The sequence below is a fragment of the Arachis duranensis genome, chromosome 3 (genome assembly GCF_000817695.3).
Source record: "Arachis duranensis cultivar V14167 chromosome 3, aradu.V14167.gnm2.J7QH, whole genome shotgun sequence".
NCBI classification, from domain to species: Eukaryota; Viridiplantae; Streptophyta; class Magnoliopsida; order Fabales; family Fabaceae; genus Arachis; species Arachis duranensis.
Window position 1 is genome coordinate 13,732,065 of NC_029774.3, and position 21,870 is coordinate 13,753,934.

At 34.7% G+C, this 21,870-nt stretch overlaps 2 protein-coding genes across 3 annotated transcripts; one reads left to right on the forward strand and one right to left on the reverse strand.

Annotated features, from left to right (window-relative positions):
- The first annotated feature begins 2,153 nt into the window (after positions 1-2,153).
- LOC107477737 (uncharacterized GPI-anchored protein At1g61900) lies at positions 2,154-6,864 on the forward strand. 2 transcript variants are annotated; one of them, XM_016097801.3, is made up of 8 exons: positions 2,154-2,519; positions 3,329-3,514; positions 4,037-4,636; positions 4,778-5,023; positions 5,302-5,313; positions 5,700-5,846; positions 5,955-5,999; positions 6,600-6,864. In XM_016097801.3, the coding sequence occupies exons 1-8, from the start codon at positions 2,459-2,461 to the stop codon at positions 6,668-6,670; spliced, it is 1,368 nt and encodes a 455-aa protein (XP_015953287.1). In that variant the 5' UTR covers positions 2,154-2,458; the 3' UTR covers positions 6,671-6,864. The 2 variants fall into 2 exon arrangements, with proteins under 2 accessions (XP_015953287.1, XP_052114702.1); XM_052258742.1 differs by lacking the exon at positions 5,302-5,313.
- Positions 6,865-19,893: 13,029 nt separating this feature from the next.
- Positions 19,894-20,643, reverse strand: LOC107477768 (uncharacterized). Its single transcript, XM_016097839.1, has 2 exons — positions 20,125-20,643; positions 19,894-20,040 (listed from the first exon to the last, which is right to left on the reverse strand). Exons 1-2 carry the CDS (start codon positions 20,641-20,643, stop codon positions 19,894-19,896), a joined length of 666 nt encoding a protein of 221 aa, XP_015953325.1.
- Between the last annotated feature and the right edge of the window lie 1,227 nt (positions 20,644-21,870).

Sequence of the window (21,870 nt, forward strand, 5' to 3'; positions counted from 1 at the left end):
ATAAAGAAATATATTCCCCTGTAGTGGATGCGATAACATTGCGTTACTTGGTCAGTTTATCTGCATATCATAAATTACATATGCATTTAATGGATATGGTAACAACCTATTTATACGGCTCATTAGATCGTGATATCTATATGAAAGTTCCTGAAGGACTGAAGATATCTAAACCATCCAATGAATATTCGCAGGGGTTATACTCAGTTAAATTGCAAAGATCTTTATATGTTCTAAAGCAATTTGGACGAATGTGGTATAATTGTCTTATTGAGTATTTAGCCAAAAACGTATTCAAGAATGATGATATATGCTCGTGTGTTTTCATAAAGAAAACTGCATCTGGATTCGTTATAATTGCTATGTACGCTGATGATTTAAATATCATTGGAACTCCTGAAGAGATTCTAACAATTATAAAAAACTCTAAAAGAAGAGTTTGAGATGAAAGATCTTGGAAAGACTAAATTTTGTCTCGGCCTGCAGATCGAGCATAAAAAAAATTGGATCTTTATTCATCAAACGACATACATAAAAAAGATCTTGAAAAAATTTTATATGGATAAGTCACATCCCTTGAGTACCCCAATGATCGTAAGATCTTTGGATGTGAAAAAGAATCAATTCCATCCTAAAGAAGAAAATGAAGATATCATTGGTCCTGAAGTACCATATTTTAGTGCCATTGGAGCACTAATGTATCTTGCTAATAATACACGACCCGATATATCATTTGCTTTGAATTTACTAGCAAGATATAGTTCCTCTCCAACCAGAGACATTGGAGTGGAGTCAAACAAATCTTTTGATATCTTCATGGAATGGTTGATTTGAGATTGTTTTATCCCTATGGATCCAAGTCACAATTAGTTGGCTATGCAGATGCTGGATACTTGTCTGATCCACATAAAGGGAGATCTCAAACAGGATACTGTTCACATATGGTGGTACAACTATATCATGGAGGTCCACAAAACAGACGATAGCAGCAACCTCCTCTAATCATGCTGAAATAATCGCGATACATGAAGCTAGTCGCGAGTGTTTTTGGCTCAGGAGTTTGATTCAATATATTTTGTCATCATGTGGACTGATTGACCATAAGATAGCTCCAACTGTCCTGTTTGAAGATAATACAGCATGTATTGCTCAACTTAAAGGTGGATATATCAAAGGTGATAGAACAAAGCATATTTCTCCCAAATTCTTCTTCATTCGTGATCTTCAAAATCAAGGGACAATTGATATCCAACAGATCCACTCAAGTGACAATCTGGCAGATTTATTTACAAAGTCACTCCCAAAACCCTCCTTTGAAAGATTGGTACATGAGATTAAAATGCGTCGATTTCGAGACATCAACTGATGTCGACAAGAGGGGAAGACTGTACTCTTTTTTCCTATGTCAGTTTTTTTTCCTCATTGGATTTTTCTTGACAATGTTATTAATGAGGCAGTCCCTATCACAAAAGATATTGTACTCTTTTTCCTTCACTAAGATTTTTTTCCACTGAATTTTCTTTTAGTAAGGTTTTAATGAGACAATAATCCTAAATGGTCATCTAAGGGGGAGTGTCGTAAAGATATAGATGACCACGTATATCTTGAGTGGACTAACCTTCTCAAGACTGAAGGAATCAATTTTCAAGAGAAATTACGTTTAATAAGATTTGACAAAGTAACTTTATGTATGTATATAAATAGAGACTTTGCTTCTGACGAAAGACACAATAATAATAAGAATATCAAATATTCTTTATTCTCTTTCTTTTGTACTATTCTCTCTCTTGTATATTAAACATATTAATTATATCTATTATATTAATTTAATAATTTTAGTAAATATTACTACTAAAATTATTTAATTATATTTTTATATTTTATATTTATTACCTCTTTCTTATTTATTTATTTAGTTATTTTACAACATTGATAACTTTGTAAGCTTTTTAAAATTCAACAAGTAAAAATGGTAATTCATTCAAAACTTTCATGCTTTCTCTTCGACAATCCAACGGTTCTTAGTCCATTTTATACTTCCATCGAACGGTTGAAAGTTTCAGCATGGCAATGCTGCTACAGGGCCAAGATGTAATTAAGTTATTAACTACCGAAGCTACCACTCCACATGGCATTCAATCTATCACGTGCCTGGCACGTGATCTTCCCTGATATTGTAGCTGGCATTTCCATGTCTCTCTCTCTCTCTCTCCCTTCTCTGAGGACTCAAAAACAATGACTCACTCACTGAGTCAAATCGGTAAAAACTGAAAGAAACAAAAAAATAAGAGGGTTCTTTCCAAGTTATTTCACTACTTTTCCTTTTCAACATTGCTATCCATTTTTGTTTTTGTTTCTTTTTTGCATTGAGGATTGTTCTGTGAGATTGTGGATTTAGGAAAGTGTTGTTAATGTGCACTTTGGAATTCACTGTGTTGGTTAGTTTCAAGCTTCAAACATGAAGGAGTTGCATTCTCTGAGTCTCCTTCAAATTACTCTGTTTCTTCCTCTACTTATGTGTATGTTCTATTTCTTGAATATATCTGCATGACCCATAATTGCTAATTTCAATTCTTGTTGCTTTAATTGCCATTTATAGTTGCAAGTTTGTATCTTTTGTCGTCTTTGTTCTTAAATTTCTGTTAGATTATGTAATGGCATTGCAATAAGCATTGGAATTAAGTTTGCATTTGCAGTTTCTTGTATATTGTGATGTTTTAAATTCAAGCTGAGTATTGTATGAAGCTTTGTGTGTGTTGAAGGAAACCCAAAATTACTATAGGTTGGAAATTCTTGGAGAATAGAATTGTTCAACATGAAATCAAGTAGAATAGTATAGTATTGACGTTATAGATTTGAGTAAAACCCATGGTTAAAGAGGGAGTATTGGTCCAATTTTCTATGGCAGTGTTTATCTTATTGCAAACGAATGAAAATGTGCTACCAAAGTAATAGGCAAACTCTTTAGAAATGTTAGGTCCCTTTTTTTTTTAATTAAAACCATTTACAATAAGAAATGAAGAACTGAATGTCATTAAAGTTAGCCTGCTATTGTTCTTTATTTTGGGTTTGTACTTGATGAACACTGAACACAAGTATACTTATTTCGGTATCTTAGACTTTAAGCATGTGTTTGCGAGTTGGAAGTTTTTGGGGGGAAGTTTGGAAGGGTAGAATGGACTTCACCTAAAACTTGAAAGCTATTCCCTTCTCTCCATTTTCCTCTAAAATCAACACTCACAAACATTTCCTTAGTCAATGTTGGAGTGTTCCTTTTTCTGTAAGAAATATCACTCTTTATGATGTAATTTAATTTGCCTCTAAGCAGGTATGAACAAGTCTCAGGGCTCTCCAACCAGTGGTACAAAATATTCCATTTCGATCACAACGAAGGATGGCATGCTGCCTCTTGATATCTCTCCAAGTGCACAGCCACAGCCATTTTTGCCTCTTTTAGCACCTTCACCATTGACGCCTTTCAAAAACTACTCTATGCCTCAGTCTAAACTGTCAGGTACAGTAAACTTTTCCTTTTCAATTTGCTAGTGTGAGATCATAGGTTGGGAATTTTCATTTGATAAAATATCATTTTCACATGTACTTATAACTATTTAACACATTATGTTTGGTGGTGAAATTGAGGGAAGTTTAACTGGATAAATGGAGATTAAGTCTATTGTGATGCAATTATATCTTAGAAATGATTTTGACTTATTCATTCATTAGGAAAATTCGGATATCCTTGCAAATGTGCTGACTTTGCATTTATTCCTAACTTCATCATATGATTAAATCCATTATCATAGATGAGACTATAAGTAGCATCTTACCAACGAACAACGAGATCACTTTATTTTTCCTTCACCACATTATTCCACTCGTCATAGTAGTGTTTTGAGGTTAATCAGCCCAACCCCATCATCAAAGGATAATTAAAAACAAGTGAACAATCCACTGTAAAAATTTATCTTGAAATGCTTTGAGTTGCCACTCCTTTTAGCTGTTAAGATGATCTAAAGTTCCCTTTTACTTGCAGGTCTATGTTCATTAAATTTCTCTGCTGCCGAAGATATAATGACCACAACTGCTACTGATTGCTGGACTTCCTTTGCTCCATTTTTGGCGAATGTACTATGTTGTCCTCAATTTGATGCCATGCTGTTGGTCCTTATTGGTCAATCAAGCAAATTCTCTGGGGTACTAGCATTGAACACAACTCATGCTCGGCATTGCCTCTCTGATGTTAAGAAGGTCCTCGTCAATCAAGGAGCAAACGATGACTTAAGGAAAATATGTTCAGTCCATCCAGTGAATCTCACTGAAGGCTCATGTCCTATTGTATTTGTTGATGAAGTTGAGAGCATTGTTGACTCATCAAGACTTCTGACTGCTTGTAGAAAAATTGATCCCGTAAATGAGTGTTGCAACCAAGTTTGCCAAAATGCTATAAATGATGCTGCAAGGAAAATAGCCTTGAATGATATGTCGAACTCAAATGGTAACCATAGCTTGCCTGGGAAGACAACTAGGATCCAAGATTGTAAGAATATTGTCCTTCGTTGGCTGGCTAGTAAACTTGATCCATCGGCTGCAAATAGTGTTTTTAGGGGTCTCTCAAACTGCAACCTAAACAAAGGTTAGTAAAGGGGAAAACTAAACTGAAAATAAGCCCTCATCTATCATGTTTGATTATTTAGTACTCTCTTGTCTAATTTACTGAAATATGAAGCATAATCTAACATGTTCATGTTTAATGTTATTGTATCACTTGGCTCAGTTTGTCCGTTGGTTTTGCCGAATGTCACAAGTGTAGTGAAAGAGTGCAGAAATGATATAAGTAACCAAACAAGTTGCTGCAAAGCCATCAAAAGCTATGTGTCCTATTTGCAAGACCAGAGCTTCATAACCAATCTGCAAGCCTTGAAATGTGCTGCATCACTGGGCAAGAAGTTGCAAAATGCTAATGTCTCCAATAATGTGTATAATCTTTGTCGAATCGGCCTCAAGGACTTTTCTCTTCAAGGTTGGCATTGTTAAATTTCCCTTGCTTAAGAAACAACTACTTCTTTACAAAATAAATGTTTGTTACATTTGACTAAATTGGTACATTGGATAATGTATCTCGATGCAGTTATGTCGAAATATCTTGGTTTTTGAACATACCAATTTAGTCCAAGGCCACATTTATTTTGAAAAGGACGAAGTATTATTTTGGTTTTTGCTGAGTACTGATACTGCTACTTGTTCTGTTCTGCAATGTATTGTCGATGGTCGTTTGATTTTCTCATGGATATGGATCAGTTGGATCACAAGGTATCTCTTACAGCATAGATTTTTATCTTGATATATATTTTTCTTTACCATCCTGTTGAAACAAGAATAGTTTGTACTTTTATTGTTCCCTTTTGTCATCATAATAAGAGTGGTTTTTGACATGCTATTATTGTTTAATTTTGTTTAAGCTTGAACCTATATTGGGATCAAATTTTTAAAACAAAAGGCTGAAATAAGTTTTTAGTCCCAGTAAATGCAGATTGTTTTCATTGTAGTCGAGTTTAATTAGTGGAAAAAATCTTATGCTTGTTACTTTGATAAGTACTATACATTAATGGGAAAAATCTTATGCTTCTGAAGATTGCATCTAATTTTCCCTTATCATATAGTATCTGAACTTAATTAATTATTTCGATTTCATGTAGAATCTGGCTGCCTTTTGCCAAGTCTGCCTTCGGACGCAGTATTTGATAAATCGTCCGGTGTTGGATTCATGTGTGATCTTAACGACAACATTGTAGCTCCATGGCCTTCATCATCATTGTCGCTGCTTCCGTCCTCATGCAATAGAAGTATGTGTAAGCTCCATGAATATTTTCAATCAAATACATAAATAAATATTCTGTTACTCTTTTCGCTATGTCTAAATTTATTCGTTTCTTGGACTCATGCAACTGCAGCGACGAAACTTCCATCGCTTCCCACAGCGACGTCTTCACAAAATGGTAAGAACCATTGTCTAATCTGCTGAATCAATACAAACTAGTTTTTCAATATCTGATGATGTCTTACTTTCAAAGAAACTAGACTCATCTGTTCTTGCATACATGTTTTGTTTTAGAATGTCTTACATGAAGGTCAACAAACCAGTTTGACTTTTTAATTTTATTTGATGCTGATTTGCTTAGTTATGAGATTCATGACCCATTTTTTGAGAGGAAGGGAAAGAAGGGTAACAAAACAGTCATGAATTGACTATAGTCCACTAATTTACCCCTTCGGCATTTCCATCAAGGATATATCTTGATTGGTGCAACTTTTTCATAGATCTCTCTTTCCTTTTTTTTTCCATTTACTTTAATAGAAAAAGTTTCATAATTTAATATATTTCTTAAATGGAAGTACTTGCATCATGTTGATGGAGCAATTTTACAGTATCCTAAAAAAAAAAAATGATGTATCATGTAATATAAACGAAAATATTTAAGCTTTGAAGAAAAATATAAGCAGAGAAATATGGTAGCATCACAATAATTCTTTATAATCCTTTTAATAATGCAATCACACTGATGAATGTCTAACTTATATTTCTGCATTTGATTCAGGTCTTTACATTAATAACTTGGTTCTACTTCACCTCTTTACCTCTTTAATACTTTTCAAGAGGCTTCTTTAACATTGGAGTTCCTCTGGCTACCGGAAAAGACTAAAAGCCCTCATTCGTATCCAGTAATCAAATTGTTTATATTGTTAGCTAGTATAGAAATTCTGCTTTGAGATAGTCCTTCTAGTACAATTTTTCATTGTATTACATTACATTAGCACATCATTGTTTCAATATTCTTTGAAATTGTAATGAGTTCCCTTTTCCCCTTAATTTATAAAGATATTCTATAAATATAATAATATAGAAGTATTCTAAGTTCATTTTAGAATTAGTACCGTTCCGTGATTTGTTGTCCTTTTGCAATTGATAATGGCGACAATACATTGTTGGAGAATTATGTGTGTTAAGAATGTGGGATTTGGATAAACAGAGATAGAGATAGATTTTTTTTTATGATCAAGGGGGGAAAGGACCCCAACAGCAAAAGAAAACAGAAAAGAAAAAAGCAAAAGGAAAAGGAACAGATCAAGACCCTCTTAAACGGAGGGCCCCGTAACAATTACAAAAGAGTGCATAACTAATCTCAGATGGTGCTCTATTGAACAGGTGTAAACCAAGAGGCATGTCCTGCCCTTTTTTGGCTAAAAGGTCTGCTACTGAGTTAGCTTCACGAAGGGAGTGTAACCAAATAGACAATAGTGCGTTGCAAGCGAGCTGCCATGATACGAATGTCTTGGATGAGGGGGCACAGTGATGAGTTGGGGTGCAGCCATGGTTGATGAACTTGATAGCCACAACTGAATCAGATTCTACGATAATGGATAATGGATTGGTATCCGTTAACTACTGCAATTTGCAGGCCATGGACGATTGTCCATAATTCAGCGTGCATAATAGAGCATCCACCTAAATTACATGAAAAACCTTTCAAAAATCTACCATCTGCATCTCTAAACACTCCACCACACGCCGCATTGTTTCTATAGGCATAAAGGGAGCCGTCATCATTAAGTTTCACAAAATCTGTAGGGGTCGAGACCAAGCAATGTAGCAATCCCCGGCAGCCTGGAGATTCCTGGGTAGAATGTTGCTTTTCGTGACTTTTAGAAACTCCTCCGACCGAGCTTTAATTCGACTCACCGCAGTAACCATTGGAATAGACTGGCCGTTAAAAATGAGTTTGTTCCTGAAGTGCCATATAGAGGAGGCAGCTACACCAAAGAGACATGGCCATTCATTCTAATTTAGCAGGTGTATCTTCTTAGACTGCTCCGTATCTCCTCAAAGAAAATTTCTGCATTTACGATCAATCATATCACAAGTAGAAGAGGCAAATAGGCAGACTGCATAATATAAGAAGGCATAGAGGATAAGACAGATTTCACGAAGGTAACTCTTCCTGCAAGAGAAAGAGATGAGACTTTCCAGGAATTGAGCCTGATATTGAGTTTGTTGATGATATCTTCAAAGGTATTTCTTGAGACTTTGGAGTGAAGAATAAGAACACCTAGATATTTTCCTAAGTCATCAGTCCTGGCAAATTGCAGAGTGTTGCTTATCTCTGTTCGGACATTATGCCCCCACATTCTTGGAAAAGAAAATACGAGTCTTTTCTTTACTGACTTTCTGCCTGGAGCTTTCACAAAACGCCTCAAGGCACTTGTTAATAACATTGGCTTGATCCAGACTGGCTTAAGCAAATAGAATAAGGTCATCTGCGAAGTAGAGATGAGAGATGGGCGGGCCATCCTTTTTCAGCCTGATAGGCTTCCAGAATTTATGATCTACCGCTGCACTAATAAGTTGGGACAGCCTCTCAATACAGAGAACAAAGATGTAGGGAGATATAGGATCTCCCTGTCTGATGCCTCTTACGGGGGAGAATTCTTCCAACTCTTCACCATTCCACAGGACTCTCATCTTGGCAATTGAGATGCAGTTAAGAATTAGCTTTATAAACATTTGGGGAAGACCAATATCCATAAGGGTGTCACTGATGAAACTCCATTTTAACCGGTCATAAGCTTTCTCCAAGTCAATCTTGATGGCCATCCATCCTTTCTTCCCTTTTTTTTGTCGCATAGAGTGGATGACTTCTTGGGTGATGATGATGTTATCAGAACTGTGTCTCCCCGAAACAAAGCTACATTAAGTAGGCATCACCAATTTATCCATAATTTTTCTCAGGTGATTAGCCAAGATTTTTGTAACCACCTTATAGGATACATTACATAGGCTGATTGACTGCAATTGTTTAAGGTGAGTAACATGTTCCACTTTGGGGATAAGAGTAATAAGAGTTTTATTAATCTCTCCAATCTTGTCATGTTGGTTGAAGATATTCTTGATCAGGTTGGAGACATCATCCCCAATGAGATAGAGATAGATAGAATAACAAAAATGATATATGAATATTAAAATTCAATCATTGCATATTTGTTTCTATATAAGTTGTTTCAATTATTTTACCAACAATATAATTAATATGAATTTTGAAAATCAGATTGAATTGATCACACAAGACAATTTAAGATAATTGTTCAGTAACAAACTGATTGAAACTGAAAATTAGTAAAAAATCGATTAACTAGTCAAATTAGTACGATTTTTAACGGTTTAAATAATAAATTACAATAAATTATTTTTTAAAAATATATATTTTATTTATAAATATATTATTTTATTATATCCGATTCAGTTCTAATTAAATCTCGGCTAAATTTTCGAATCTTTGAAGCTTTAATTTTATCGATTCGATTTTCTAAACTTTGATAATTAGACATAAAAATGAGGGTAATTCACTCCTATAAACCAAATGAAAACTAAAATTACTTGAATCTCTCAAATGAAAAAACGTTACCTGAATGTCTCAATCTATAAATCTATGTAAATCGAATTCAATAAATTCAAATTAGGCTTGTTAGTCAAATTAGACTTGTCTACACATTTTTTTTTCTATATGTATCACATCAAGGTTATGACGTAACATGTGATCCTCCCAGTATGGAAGGTCAAAGAAGACGCTTTTCTTTTTCCAATGCAAGTCATCTTGATCTGCATCTTGACCAATGCATCTTTTTTCCCTTTTATAGTTGAATTCTTTCCAAATGAAACATGCACGTTAAACTGTTGTCTCAAGACATCTATTCTAAATAACTTCTTCGGTGGATCTCTTCTTTCGACTTGCCCGTCAAATCTAGTCTGATCTAGTCTATATTTATGGCCATGATTCAAAAAGCGGCGATAGCCCATGAAACACCAATTTTTTTACTGAATGTCAGCCGTTGATCCTTAGCTTCCAAGTTACACGTAGGACATGCTAACTTACTGTACGTATTCCACCCAGATAAGTTTTTCAATCCTGAGAAGTCGTTAATAGTCCATATTAGTATCAGACACATCTTGAAAGTATTTTCCTCTTTAGCCTCATACATTTTAACCCCATCCCATAATTGCATCAACTCATCAACCTAAGACTGCAAGTAAACATCTATGTCGTTACCTAACATTTTGGGCCCAAGAATAATCATGGATAGAATGAATGAAGTCTGTTTCATGCAAAGCCATAGAGGAAGCTTGTACGAAATAAGAATCACAGGCCAGATGGAATACCATGTGCTCATATTCTCAAAAGGATTGAATCCATTGCTCGCTAAGGCTAAGCGAACATTGCGCAAATCTTTGGAAAAGTTAGTATACTTTGCATCAAATTTTTTCCATTCTTCAGCGTCCTTTAAATGCCTCAATTATGTGCTTCTTTATGCCATAACATGTCAGTTGATGTCTTGCTGTACATGAATAACCGTTACAGTCGTGGTATGATAGGAAAGTAATGAAGAGTCTTGGGTACTATAAGTTTTCCATTTCTCTTTACTAGTACTTTGAGCCTAATAATAGAACCTTTTTTAGTCTTTTGCTTCCATCTTAAACACCCACATCGCTTGCACCTAGTCAAGTTTTCATCATCACCCCGATATAGCATGCAATCATTTGGACATGCATCTATCTTGTTGTATTCGATATCCAACTTTCTTATGGTCTTCTTAGCTTCATGCACTGTCTTCGGAAGTTTTGCTTCTTCAAATGCTTCCGCAATAAATCAAGAATCATGGACATGGCCTTGTCATTCACACCACACATACACTTAATATGATAAAGTTTCACTATGAACAATAATTTGGAGTACTTTGAGCATCCGAGATATAATTCCTGCTCTTCGTCTGCAAGTAGATCGTTAAAATCCTACGCCTCTCGACTTGGACCTTCATATAAGTAAGACAACTCCTCTTTATCATCTTCGACATGTTTAATTGTTCTTGTGCCCTCACTCCCATATTGCATTGTGAAATTAAATGCCTCGCTGACCATTTGGTGCATTAGATTCACTTGGGATATAGGTATTTCATCTACTTGTCTAAATTCAGATCTCTCTTCAATCGGCTTCTCACCATGACGCAACCAAATAGTATAACCAGTGAAAAAAAGGTCTTATCAACAGATGGTCGTATGCATCCTCTCTTGTTTTCATAAGTTAAAACCCACATTAAGGACATGGACATTCTATCATGCCATCGGACGATGCATTAACGAATGCAAAGTCTAAAAAACTGTTCAATCCTTACTTATATTCTACATTACTCCGTGACTTTAAAATCCAGCTTTTATCAATATCTATTATATTAGCAAAATATATCAAACTAATTAATAGTGACATACGAAAACGAGAAAACAAACTTGTAAAAAATTCCATCCATCAAAACAAACCCAAATTTTCTTTATTGTTTTAATTGAGTTTAGCGAATTGCAGTCACTATAAAATTAACATAGGCACACAATATTTCAAATATTTTTCCTTCACTTACTACTATTTAATTGAGAATAAATATGACCAATAATATTTAAATAATAATACATCAACTAATAGTATGATTACGATCTTTTTATGTTTTCACATTGATATTATTTAAAATTTTGTTGATGTACTTTAAATGTTTAAATATGTAACTAGTTTTCTTATTAAATATTTTGTTAATTCTATTTTTTTTCATAAATTATTTATTACGTGTCATAATACATGGTCGGAAGTATTTTTATTTTAAGTTAATTATTATTGATTATTAATTAAATTTAACTCCAATACATGTTTCAGTTATTTGGAAAACTGTATAATGTAAATGTTTTAAATAAATATTATTTGGTTTCGTACTAATTGAGTTGGGTCTAACTTAACAAAATTATTATGTATTTTTCAATTATGTATTTTTCGATTACTATAATTTTATCAAGATTAATTATTAGATATTTGTGTTAATATTTTTTGTTGTATTTTTTGGTTTCCTCATATTTGTATTGCATTTTGGTTTGAAAAAATTATAACTAATCACAAATTAAGTAAATTTAATATGTATTTTTATTACAACACATCCATGATACCGAAATATTAAAATTGAAACTAAGTATGTAATAGTTTTATGTGCATATTAAATATCAGTTAAAATTTGTATTTTTTTACAAATGATCTGGATTCCTATTATTTATGTTGGGTTGTTTTTAAAAAATTTACTAAGATTTTATAAATTAACTAAATATATGAAAGGACTATATATTTATTACGAAATATATACATATCCAAGATGATCTACTTTTTACAGTGGTTAGCAGAGTTTAAAATTGTTTTCGCATTAATGGATAATAAAATAAGACATATGGGTCAGTCATTTCAAATTCTATTTTTTATGCATGTTACGAATATATAGATAAATGTTTTCAATAATTTTTTTATTCGTTATGTTTTTGTTGTATTTGATTATTAATCAAATTTATATGTATTATTTACAGGGTTCTAAAAATCGAACTAGCTCGACCGATTCAATTGGGAACCGGTTTTGAACTCGGTCCGATCCGATGCCTGAAACTCTCTAATTTGGAAACCTTTCAAAATGCGCTCAACCGGCCGGGAATCAACTGGTTGGACTGGACCAAAAACCGGCTGGATCTAAACAAACGATGTCGTTTTGATTGATTATAAAAAAAACCCAAACCCCAACGCGTCCCCCCTTCCCCCAATACTCCCTCCTTTCATCAATGTCATTTCAAATATGGATCATAAACCAAAAAACCTCCCTTCTTCAAAGTTTAAAAACCAAAACCAACCCAAAACCTACTTCTTCAACGGTGTTGCGGCCGCTGTCCGTGGGTGTCGGCACCTCTGCGGCTTCCTCCTTCCTCATTTCCCGAAACCAGACCCACTCTTCTAGTTGACGTTGTCCATCCACCCGTGGCGTCTCTGTCCGAGGCTTCTAGCTACTCGCCGTCGTCTTGCTCTTCGTCGAAGGTTAGTCGCACTGGTTTCAAGGTTTTGTGTTGTTTGATTGTTTCCTTTTATGCAATGTTGATTGACGTGAGTCTGTTCTGAATGTGAACCCATTCAAATAATTGATTTTGGATACCTGTTGGTGAAATCATTTCCGAAGATAGATTTGTTATTCTATTGTTGTATTTTAATTTCTGTTGCTCGTTTTGAAATATTTCTAAAAATAGATTTGACGATTTGTTACTTTGCTGTTGCTGTATTTTAATTTTAAAATTACGGTGATTATATGTTACTGTTTTGAGTAATGCTTCTTCAAATATAATATTTAGCTAATTTGGTTGGCTTAGTTTATAGTAAAGTCATTTATGTGTTCAAAACTCACATTATTCATTCACTTGGTAACATTTTATGCCAAATTTAGTATAATGGGTTTTGGGCTTTGGTCTTTTTATCTAATTGAAATCTGACACATTGAACAAAAAAACTAATATATTGGACTATAACAGGTTTTATAATTAGCTTTTGGCAATAATTTAATTTAATATTATTTTAAATTTTATTAATTTTTAAATTAATTTTTTAGATACAAAATTAAGATATTCACTAAAAATTGATGTTATAATATTCAAAGTTTTAATCTTTTAAGTTCCAAACTAAATTTTAAACAATTATAATTTCATGTATTATCTTTAAAAAATTAGATAATTTTTTATCATTTTTAATATTATTTTATATTTTTTATTTTCTTAATTGAAACTTTTATCAGTAACAAAATTTAAATGATCAATTAGCGTATATTATAATTTTTAATATTTATCATTGTAATAACAATTTCTGTTACATATTTAATATTTTATATATTCTAATTTTTCTACAAATATAAGGAAAAAAATCAAATTAAAGAATTATGTATTTTTTAAGAGGAAGGCTAATGTTGAAGAAAGAAAAATATATAATGTCCAAGACTGTCTACTTTTTGTAATGGGTAAAAAATATTTTAAAATTAATTTAAAATTAGATTAAAATTAGAATAACTATAAAATGGTGTGTCAAATGATATATATGTGTGTGTGTGTGTGTTAAATGTTTACTTACTTGGTCGAAGATCCATTCAACTGTCTATTGCTGTGAAAATTGAGGCCTTAAAAAATCCAGTAAAAAGTACAGGAAATTCAAGGTGCGAAACCAAAAAAAACATATAAGACAAAAAAATTGAAACATGAAGAAAGAAATCAATCACGGAGGTGAGGTGCATAGGAGATGCGTATAATTGTTCTCTAAAAACTATTTATAAAGCCAGAAAAAATGTGTAAACGTGATTTTATTGTTCATCAGTGAAGTTTATTAAAGTGAAGTGACATCTTTATATAGCTTTTAGAAGCACAAATTTTTATAACGGATTAGTTTAACAAATAAGCCAAATTAAACCGATGTTATCTACTAATTTACGTAACATTTAAGTCCGTATAAAATATCCAAGCGATTTAATTTAATATTTAAAAGAAGACATCATTAATATTGTTAAATTAATTCATTAAAAAAAAAGATAATTGGGGCAAAAATAAAGGAACACATGTGCCTAATAATACAAATTTAACATGATATGAAAAGAAAAATAAATGATTTGAAACTATAAATATTAAATTAATAGGTCAAATTTCGTTTTGAACTCGTCCTAATTCTAGGCATTTTCTGTTTTTACCATATGCCCCAACATGAGCGTAACTCTCAAACCCTCACCTAGTATAAACGTCCATCTCATCAAGTGAGTCTTCTCCCTTTCAAACTTTAACACAAGCTAAACCCCAACCATCTCAGCTGAGCACGTGTAAGTAATGTTTTAAAGTAATGTTGGTGTGTAAGTAATGTTTTAAAGTTTTCGACTTCTCTTATTGCATTCATCACGGTAATTTTAAATCATTATAACCTGAATTCTGGTATATCTATAGGAAGTGATTGCGAATATTGAGAGTCAAGATAAATCCTTTAAGCAGCTTTCACAAAATGATTCGCTTGTACAAGTTTTTGGAAAAGAGCACTCAAGATGAGTTCATGCCTTAGGTGTTGGACCATGTCCCACCCAAATTTTTGGTAGCAGTACTGCACAACAATCGGATTCTAGTGTGCAAATTGAAGAGTATCAGAGGACGATTACGGAATTAAAAGTTGAGGTAACAAAAGAAAAGGTGAATATACAGACGATGGAGAATCTTCTGAGATATCTAATCTGATAGCAAGGAGACAATTTGCCACCTGAGGTTGCTGCAGATCTGGATTCTTTGGGGAGTACATCGACTTCATCGCGCATAAGCCCATCTTCTTTTGGCAATCATGACTCGTAACAAAAATAATGAGTTTGAGTCAACTGAAGTAGATACTATTGATATTAATTTGTTTTAGTGTTAAATGTTTATTTTTCTGACATTACCTCATTTTAATTTATAAGTAATAATGCACTTATGACAATTTTATTATATATGTTATTTTTGTATATATATTTTTGTTCTTTATGGTATTTTGTACTTTTATTTGATTAAAAGTTCTTTATTTTAATTACTTTCTAATAAATTAAAGTTAAAGAACAGACAAAATAAAAGACACAAAATAACAAAAAAATCTGGAATAATCAATTTGGCGGCGATTTTTAACTACCACAAAATAAATGCCATTTTACGTACGCCCTATTTAGCGGCAGTTACAAACCGCTGCTAAAATGAAAGTCAGTTTGTAACCAAATATGATAGCGGTTGAAAGTCACCGCAAAACCAAAACTTGATTTCACGTTGGTTATTCCAGTGGTTACTAGAAATCGTCACTAACTGTCTACCCGCAACCTATCTTCGAGCTGTTATTAATCCGCTACAAAATGTTTAGCGGTGGTTAAACCGAAATATTGCTGCATAACCGCCGCTAAATATCGGAAGTGTTGTAGTGAACATTCATATTCACTTTTCTTATTCTTTCATAGTTTTATTAAGACACAAATTTTCAATAGACACAGTGACATATAATATATGCAAGAAATATATGTATTTGATGTCTTCCCTCCTAACTGAAACTCTAATCTTATATATGAATATTGATTTTTTTATATATATAATTGTCTTTATTATTTTTTTATTTTGATTTTTTTACATATATTTTTATCTTTTACCTTTACTCTCATTAAATTTACCGATGGAAATCCATCCAATTTTCAGATTATACCATTGATGGTGCGATCGGCCACTTCACTCCACCAAAATTAAAGCATTGTTAATGTTGTTTCCAACAATACTAATAAATCGATCAAATTCCTCTAAAGTACTAAATTTGATAAAATAATAAAGTGATACTCTAATTATTCTTGAATTAAGATAGTAAGACTCATAAATAATAAATATTAAAAATTTAAAGATGATTATTACTTTACTATTTTATCAACATCTTTGTTTTAAGGAATTTTTTTCCTAATAAAAATGAAAATTGGAGACTTCTATTATATTCAATAGTAGTAACAAATAAATGAGGTGAATAAAGGACTTCAATAATCATTAAGAAGGTTCTAAGTTTAAGTATGGGAGAGATTTTGGTTTTTCTTTTTTTTTTTTACAGTTTTTTTTTTGTCTTTTCATGTTAGGTTATAAGGATGATTTTGAGAATTAGACTGAATCGGTCGATTTGACTTAGTTAACTGTAGATCAATTATCAGATCGGTCTAATTTAAGATAAAAATCGCTTGATAACAAATCAGTTAAAAACCAAAAAGAACACTTAATCAACCGAATTGGTTTATTTTTTAGCAGTCAATCGATTTAAAATAATAAATTGTAAAAAAAATCAATTTTTTCTAAAAAATATATATTATTTATAAATTGATTATTTTATTATTTTCAGTTCAATTTCAGTTAAATTTTGGTCGAACTTTGAATCTCTAACCTTACTAGTTTGATGAACAATTTAATTTTCTTTGCTTTTTTTTTTGTCAAGGATCGATTCAATTTTTTAATCTTTAGTTACATATATCACACTAGTTAGATGCGGGATTACAACTAACATCATAAATTAAATAGGGTAAAGGACAAATTCGTCCCTGACCTTTTAAATCGTGGACTTTTAACTCCCTCAGGATTGGAAAATACAAAACGACCCCTCACCCATCAAAATGCCATACAAATCAGTCCTCCCGTTCAATTTGGTGTCCAACACGTAACGGAATCTGTTTACCTGGCGCCTATGTGGCGTGTATATGCGCACGTGTCTTCAGGAGGGTGGTAACGGGGCTGACGTGGTGCTAGTGGAGAAAGTAATGGGACATTGTGGTCCTTGGAAACTCGGACGACGTTGTTTCTGGTGTGTGCCCTATTTCTTCAAATGGAACCCTATCGCCATAGCCGTTGTGATTTGTGTGAGAGCTTGGGGGTGGTACTGCGGAGTGGTAAATGGCCAGCGATGGAGCCTCATCCAGCTTAAGACGCGTTCCACTACCGTCGACCGTGAAATGCGTGGAAGCTGCAGAGGAGAAAGACGACATTGCTCCGAGGTGTAGATGTGGAGTGTACGCCATATTGTACAAATCGAGGACGATGACGAACCCCAACAGATTGTTCTTTAGATGTCCATTCTTTAGGGTAAGTTGGTGGTTTTATTTGATTGATTTTGATTATACCGGCGTAAGAAGAAGTTATTTATTTTGATTATAAGTTGGTGATTTTTGGTTTTGCCATGATGAATATGCAGCTGAAAAATCCCAGTCACTGCAAGTTTTCTTATGGCTGGATAACCATGTTTCAACAGTAAGAGTTTTGGACAAGTTTATGACTGAGAACGAGGTTGATGATCTGAAACTGTATCTTGGGAAGAAGGTAGGGGAACAGAGACTCACTGATTTGGAGAAGATGTTGCATCTAGAGAGGAAGAAGAATGTTAATTTGTATTTGGTTATTGTTATTGTGGTTAGTGTAATTTTGGGTTCTGTTGTTGCCAAACTTGGCTAAAAAGTGGAAAAGGAGTTTAAATTACGCCTTTGGAACACAACTGTTGTATTAAATTATCCTTTGATGAATGATGATATGCTGTTGCTGTAACGTGTTGGAGTTGTGTGGGTATATGTAATATGATGTTGATGGGATTAGAATGAAAAAGACATTAAATAGTTTGGATCATTTAACATTGAACCAAAGTTTAAGTTCGAAGGATTACAATCCTAACAAAACATGATATGTAGTCTGATAATAGTTCACAACCTTAGCATTATAGTTTTGCCAAAAAGACACCACAATGTATAACAAACGAAAATAAGTTTCATCCAAGTTTTACATCAAAATCATAAAATATCATCATTTTTTGGAATTGTTGACTCTTGGGTGGGGATGAACTGAAACATCCTTTAAGTTCCACTGCTTGCTGTAGCCAGAGTCTCATCAGATGGTCCTTCAACTGCTTCCACACTTGGCTGCTGTGATTTCTGAACTTGTTGTTTGCCATCACCCTTCCTTCTAATTGGTTGTTTTGGTCTGAATGTTTTGTTGGATGGCCTTGCTGGAACTCTGGTTGGAGGTTTAAATGGAACCTGACCTTGTCTTGCAGGGGCTGCAGTCGTGGTCACAGATGCAACTTGTGGAGCAGGTTGTTGTTGGGCCACATCTGGAATTGTGAAAGTGGTAGAATGGTTCTGGTTGGTTGGAGTAGCTGAGTCATGCTCCTCACCCTGACATAAAGAAAGACAATAAAGCCATGAGGAAAAATTAAAAAATACAAACAGGCCTTGTAACACTTTTAAAATGGACAACTAAATCCTTAAACATGTTATTGGGGGGACATAAAGATCCTTAGTCCAGCCAAGCACCTCTGTCTCAGGTGCTGATTGTGACAGTGGTATAACCACAAGAGAAAGGTTGTATTGGGTCTTCTTCTTTGGTTTTCTGGTCTTAGGTTTCCAATTTGGGTTGGATGGCGCACCCTTGCAAGTCTTATAGTTGTGCCCTGTTTGACCACACTTGCTGCAGTCACATAGAAACTTCTCCTCAGTTTTTCACCTTCGATAACAGTTTTTGCTGGGTCCTTCTGCCTGTTATGTACCTTTGGACGACCAATTGGCCGCTTAATGACAGGTGCAACATGCCTAGTCTAATCAGACCGTATCCAGAACTCTTCACTTGTAACAGGTTGAATGAAGTGCTCGTAAGTCTTCTTCAGTGATTCCATGCATAACCATGGATGCACATAATCTTCCATGTTGTCATGTCTTTTTCTGATTGCTGAAACTGCATGAGTGCACGGCATCCCTTTTCCCAGCAAACCCAACAAGTTAAGGATAACAATTAGACATTTACAACTTAGACATATACAAATTGAGGATAACAATTGGACATATGCAAGTAAGGAAACAGCAACAGCACACAGGCAAATCCAACAAGAAACAATTAGTGAAATATAATTACAGTAGCGGCAGGCAAGCAAATCCAACAAGAAACAATGTCATAAGTAAAATAACAGCAACAGCAGGCAGGCAAATCCAACAAGAAACATTTAGAGAAATAAAATTACACACTGACCAGTTAATTGCCATCTGTTACATGTACATGTATGTTTAATCAGGTCCACATCCAACTTAAATCCCTTTTGTGTGACCTCAAATCGCTTGTGCTCGTTATCACCAATCCACTCTGCAGTCCATTTGTTACTTGGCTTAACAAGCCCCTTCAACCTTTTCTCTTGAACCGGTGCAAGATTTACATGATGGCAATCTATCAGTCTCTTGTGTTGAACCATACGCCTCATGAGGTAGCAGCTCACTTCTTCGCACATTGTGAGTATAGGCTTGCACCTGTACTTGGTGATCTTGGAGTTGAAAGACTTGCACATATTGTTAGTCAGGTTGTCCACTTTTGGACCATGACTGAAGTAGGCCATTACCCATGTTGCAGGTTCAAATTTCATCAGGTATGACCAGACATCCTGATTAACTTCCTTCAGCCTCTCCATTCTTATCTTGAACTCAGCCACAGTTGTGCATTTTGCACAGTCCCACACAATTTTCCTGATATATGTCCTTTAAACGGTTGATAAAATTCTTCCACATGTGCATGACAGAATTGCGCACATGTGCATTCGGTATTATCTCCTTCAATGGAAGCATCAGTCCCTGAAACAGAATGGTTCAAGAAGGACTTTCATCATTTTGCATCAAATGTACTTAAATTAAGTATAGAGAATCTGACTTACTAACCTTTTGCATGTCGGACATAAAATTCCAACCATGTTGTTGCACATCTCCAATGTCCTCTTGTAATAGGGTCAAAAACCATTTCCATGACTCTTTCGATTCAGACCTTGCCACAGCAAATGCAATGACATAAAACTGGTTATTAGCATCCTGTGCCACAGCAGACAGCAATTGGCCCCCATGATAGGTCTTGAGGAATGCTCCATCCAAGTGAATCAACGGCCTGCATCCACTCCTAAATCTCCTCTTACAGGCATCGAAACATATATACATTTTGTCGAATGTTGGGGGTGCTTGTGGCTGGGGAATAACGTCCAACAACGCAGAAGACCTTGGATTGCTTTTATGTATCTCCATTAGATAGTCTCTAAGATTCCCATACTGTTCTACCTCGTTTCTCATGATCCTGTCTTTGGCTTCCCTCACAGCTCTGTAAACTATTTTAGGATGTAGTACTAGATCAAACTCTTCTTTTAAAAAATCAATGGCCTCATATGTGTTCATATGGGGATGGGTGGTCATCCTTTTCTCCACTTTTTTGCTAATCCAGTGTTGGTCAGCTGCGTTGCTTCCCAGATCTCTTGCGCATGTATGTTCACTCCTATAGGTTTTCACTTGGAAACACTGTAGCTGTTTATTGTATGATAGATGAGCAATCCAGGGACAATTCTCATTCTTGCAGCCAACTCTAACCCTTTCCTTATCATTTTTAATCTAGACAAACTCCCTCCCCTCAGCAATAAACGAATCCTTCACAACTTCCTTGAACCTCTCTATTGTAGCAAATCTTGTGCCTAGCTCAAATCTGCCTTCTCTAAAGCCACAGTGTTCATCAAACTCAGGCCAGTGTGGTTTGTTCCCTTCATCCTCTGATGAGACAGGGGTATGCAGCTCTTCAGACTCATACTCAAACACAATGTCTTCATTATCAGTGTCTACATCACTGACATAGTCTGCAACGGCTGGCCTCATGCTGGGCTCCCTAGCAGGCTTTGATCTGTTGGGCTGACTTCCAGGCCTACTAGTGCTGGGCTGTTTAGCAGGCCCCGTAGACCTTGAGGAACTTTCACCAGCTGAGCCCACCCTTCTTGCTTTAAATCTATACCTTTTAAACTCATGTGTTGCTTGTTTTTTTGGCTTCTCATTGGGATCAACCCTTTTCCTCGACGATGGAGACACATGTTTTCTCTTCCCTTTGGCAGCTCTAACCCTTCTGCCCTCATCATCTTCACCAGTATCACTCCCACTTTCATAACCAGTTGGAGGTGGTTTATACGGCTCATCTTCATCACTGTCAGTGCTTGGTGCACGAAATTGCAATCACACTTTTGCAACTCCGCACAACTAACCAGCAAGTGTACTGGGTCGTCCAAGTAATACCTTGCGTGAGCAAGGGTCGATCCCACAGAGATTGTCGGCTTGAAGCAAGCTATGGTTATCTTGTAAATCTTAGTCAGGATATCAGAAATTATCAGGATTGATTGTGAAAAACAAAAGAACATGAAATGATTACTTGTTTTGCAGTAATAGAGAATAGGTTGAGGTTTGGAGATGCTCCATCTTCTGAATCTCTGCTTTCCTACTGTCTTCTTCTTCAGTCACGCAAGTCTCCTTCCATGGCAAGCTGTATGTAGGGTTTCACCGTTGTCAATGGCTACCTCCCATCCTCTCAGTGAAAGCGATTGCATATGCTCTGTCACAGCATAGCGGAATTCATCTGTCGGTTCTCAATCAGGCCGGAATAGAATC

Excerpts from the sequence above, each read along its gene's own strand:
- LOC107477737 (XM_016097801.3), top strand. The coding sequence starts at position 2,459 with ATGAAGGAGTTGCATTCTCTGAGTCTCCTTCAAATTACTCTGTTTCTT. Across the intron at positions 2,520-3,328 it reads GTTTCTTCCTCTACTTATGT|GTATGAACAAGTCTCAGGGC; the intron begins GTATGTTCTATT and ends GCCTCTAAGCAG. Across the intron at positions 6,000-6,599 it reads AGCGACGTCTTCACAAAATG|GTCTTTACATTAATAACTTG; the intron begins GTAAGAACCATT and ends CATTTGATTCAG.
- LOC107477768 (XM_016097839.1), bottom strand. The coding sequence starts at position 20,643 with ATGACCACCCATCCCCATATGAACACATATGAGGCCATTGATTTTTTA. Across the intron at positions 20,041-20,124 it reads TTATGTCCGACATGCAAAAG|GGACTGATGCTTCCATTGAA; the intron begins GTTAGTAAGTCA and ends ATTCTGTTTCAG.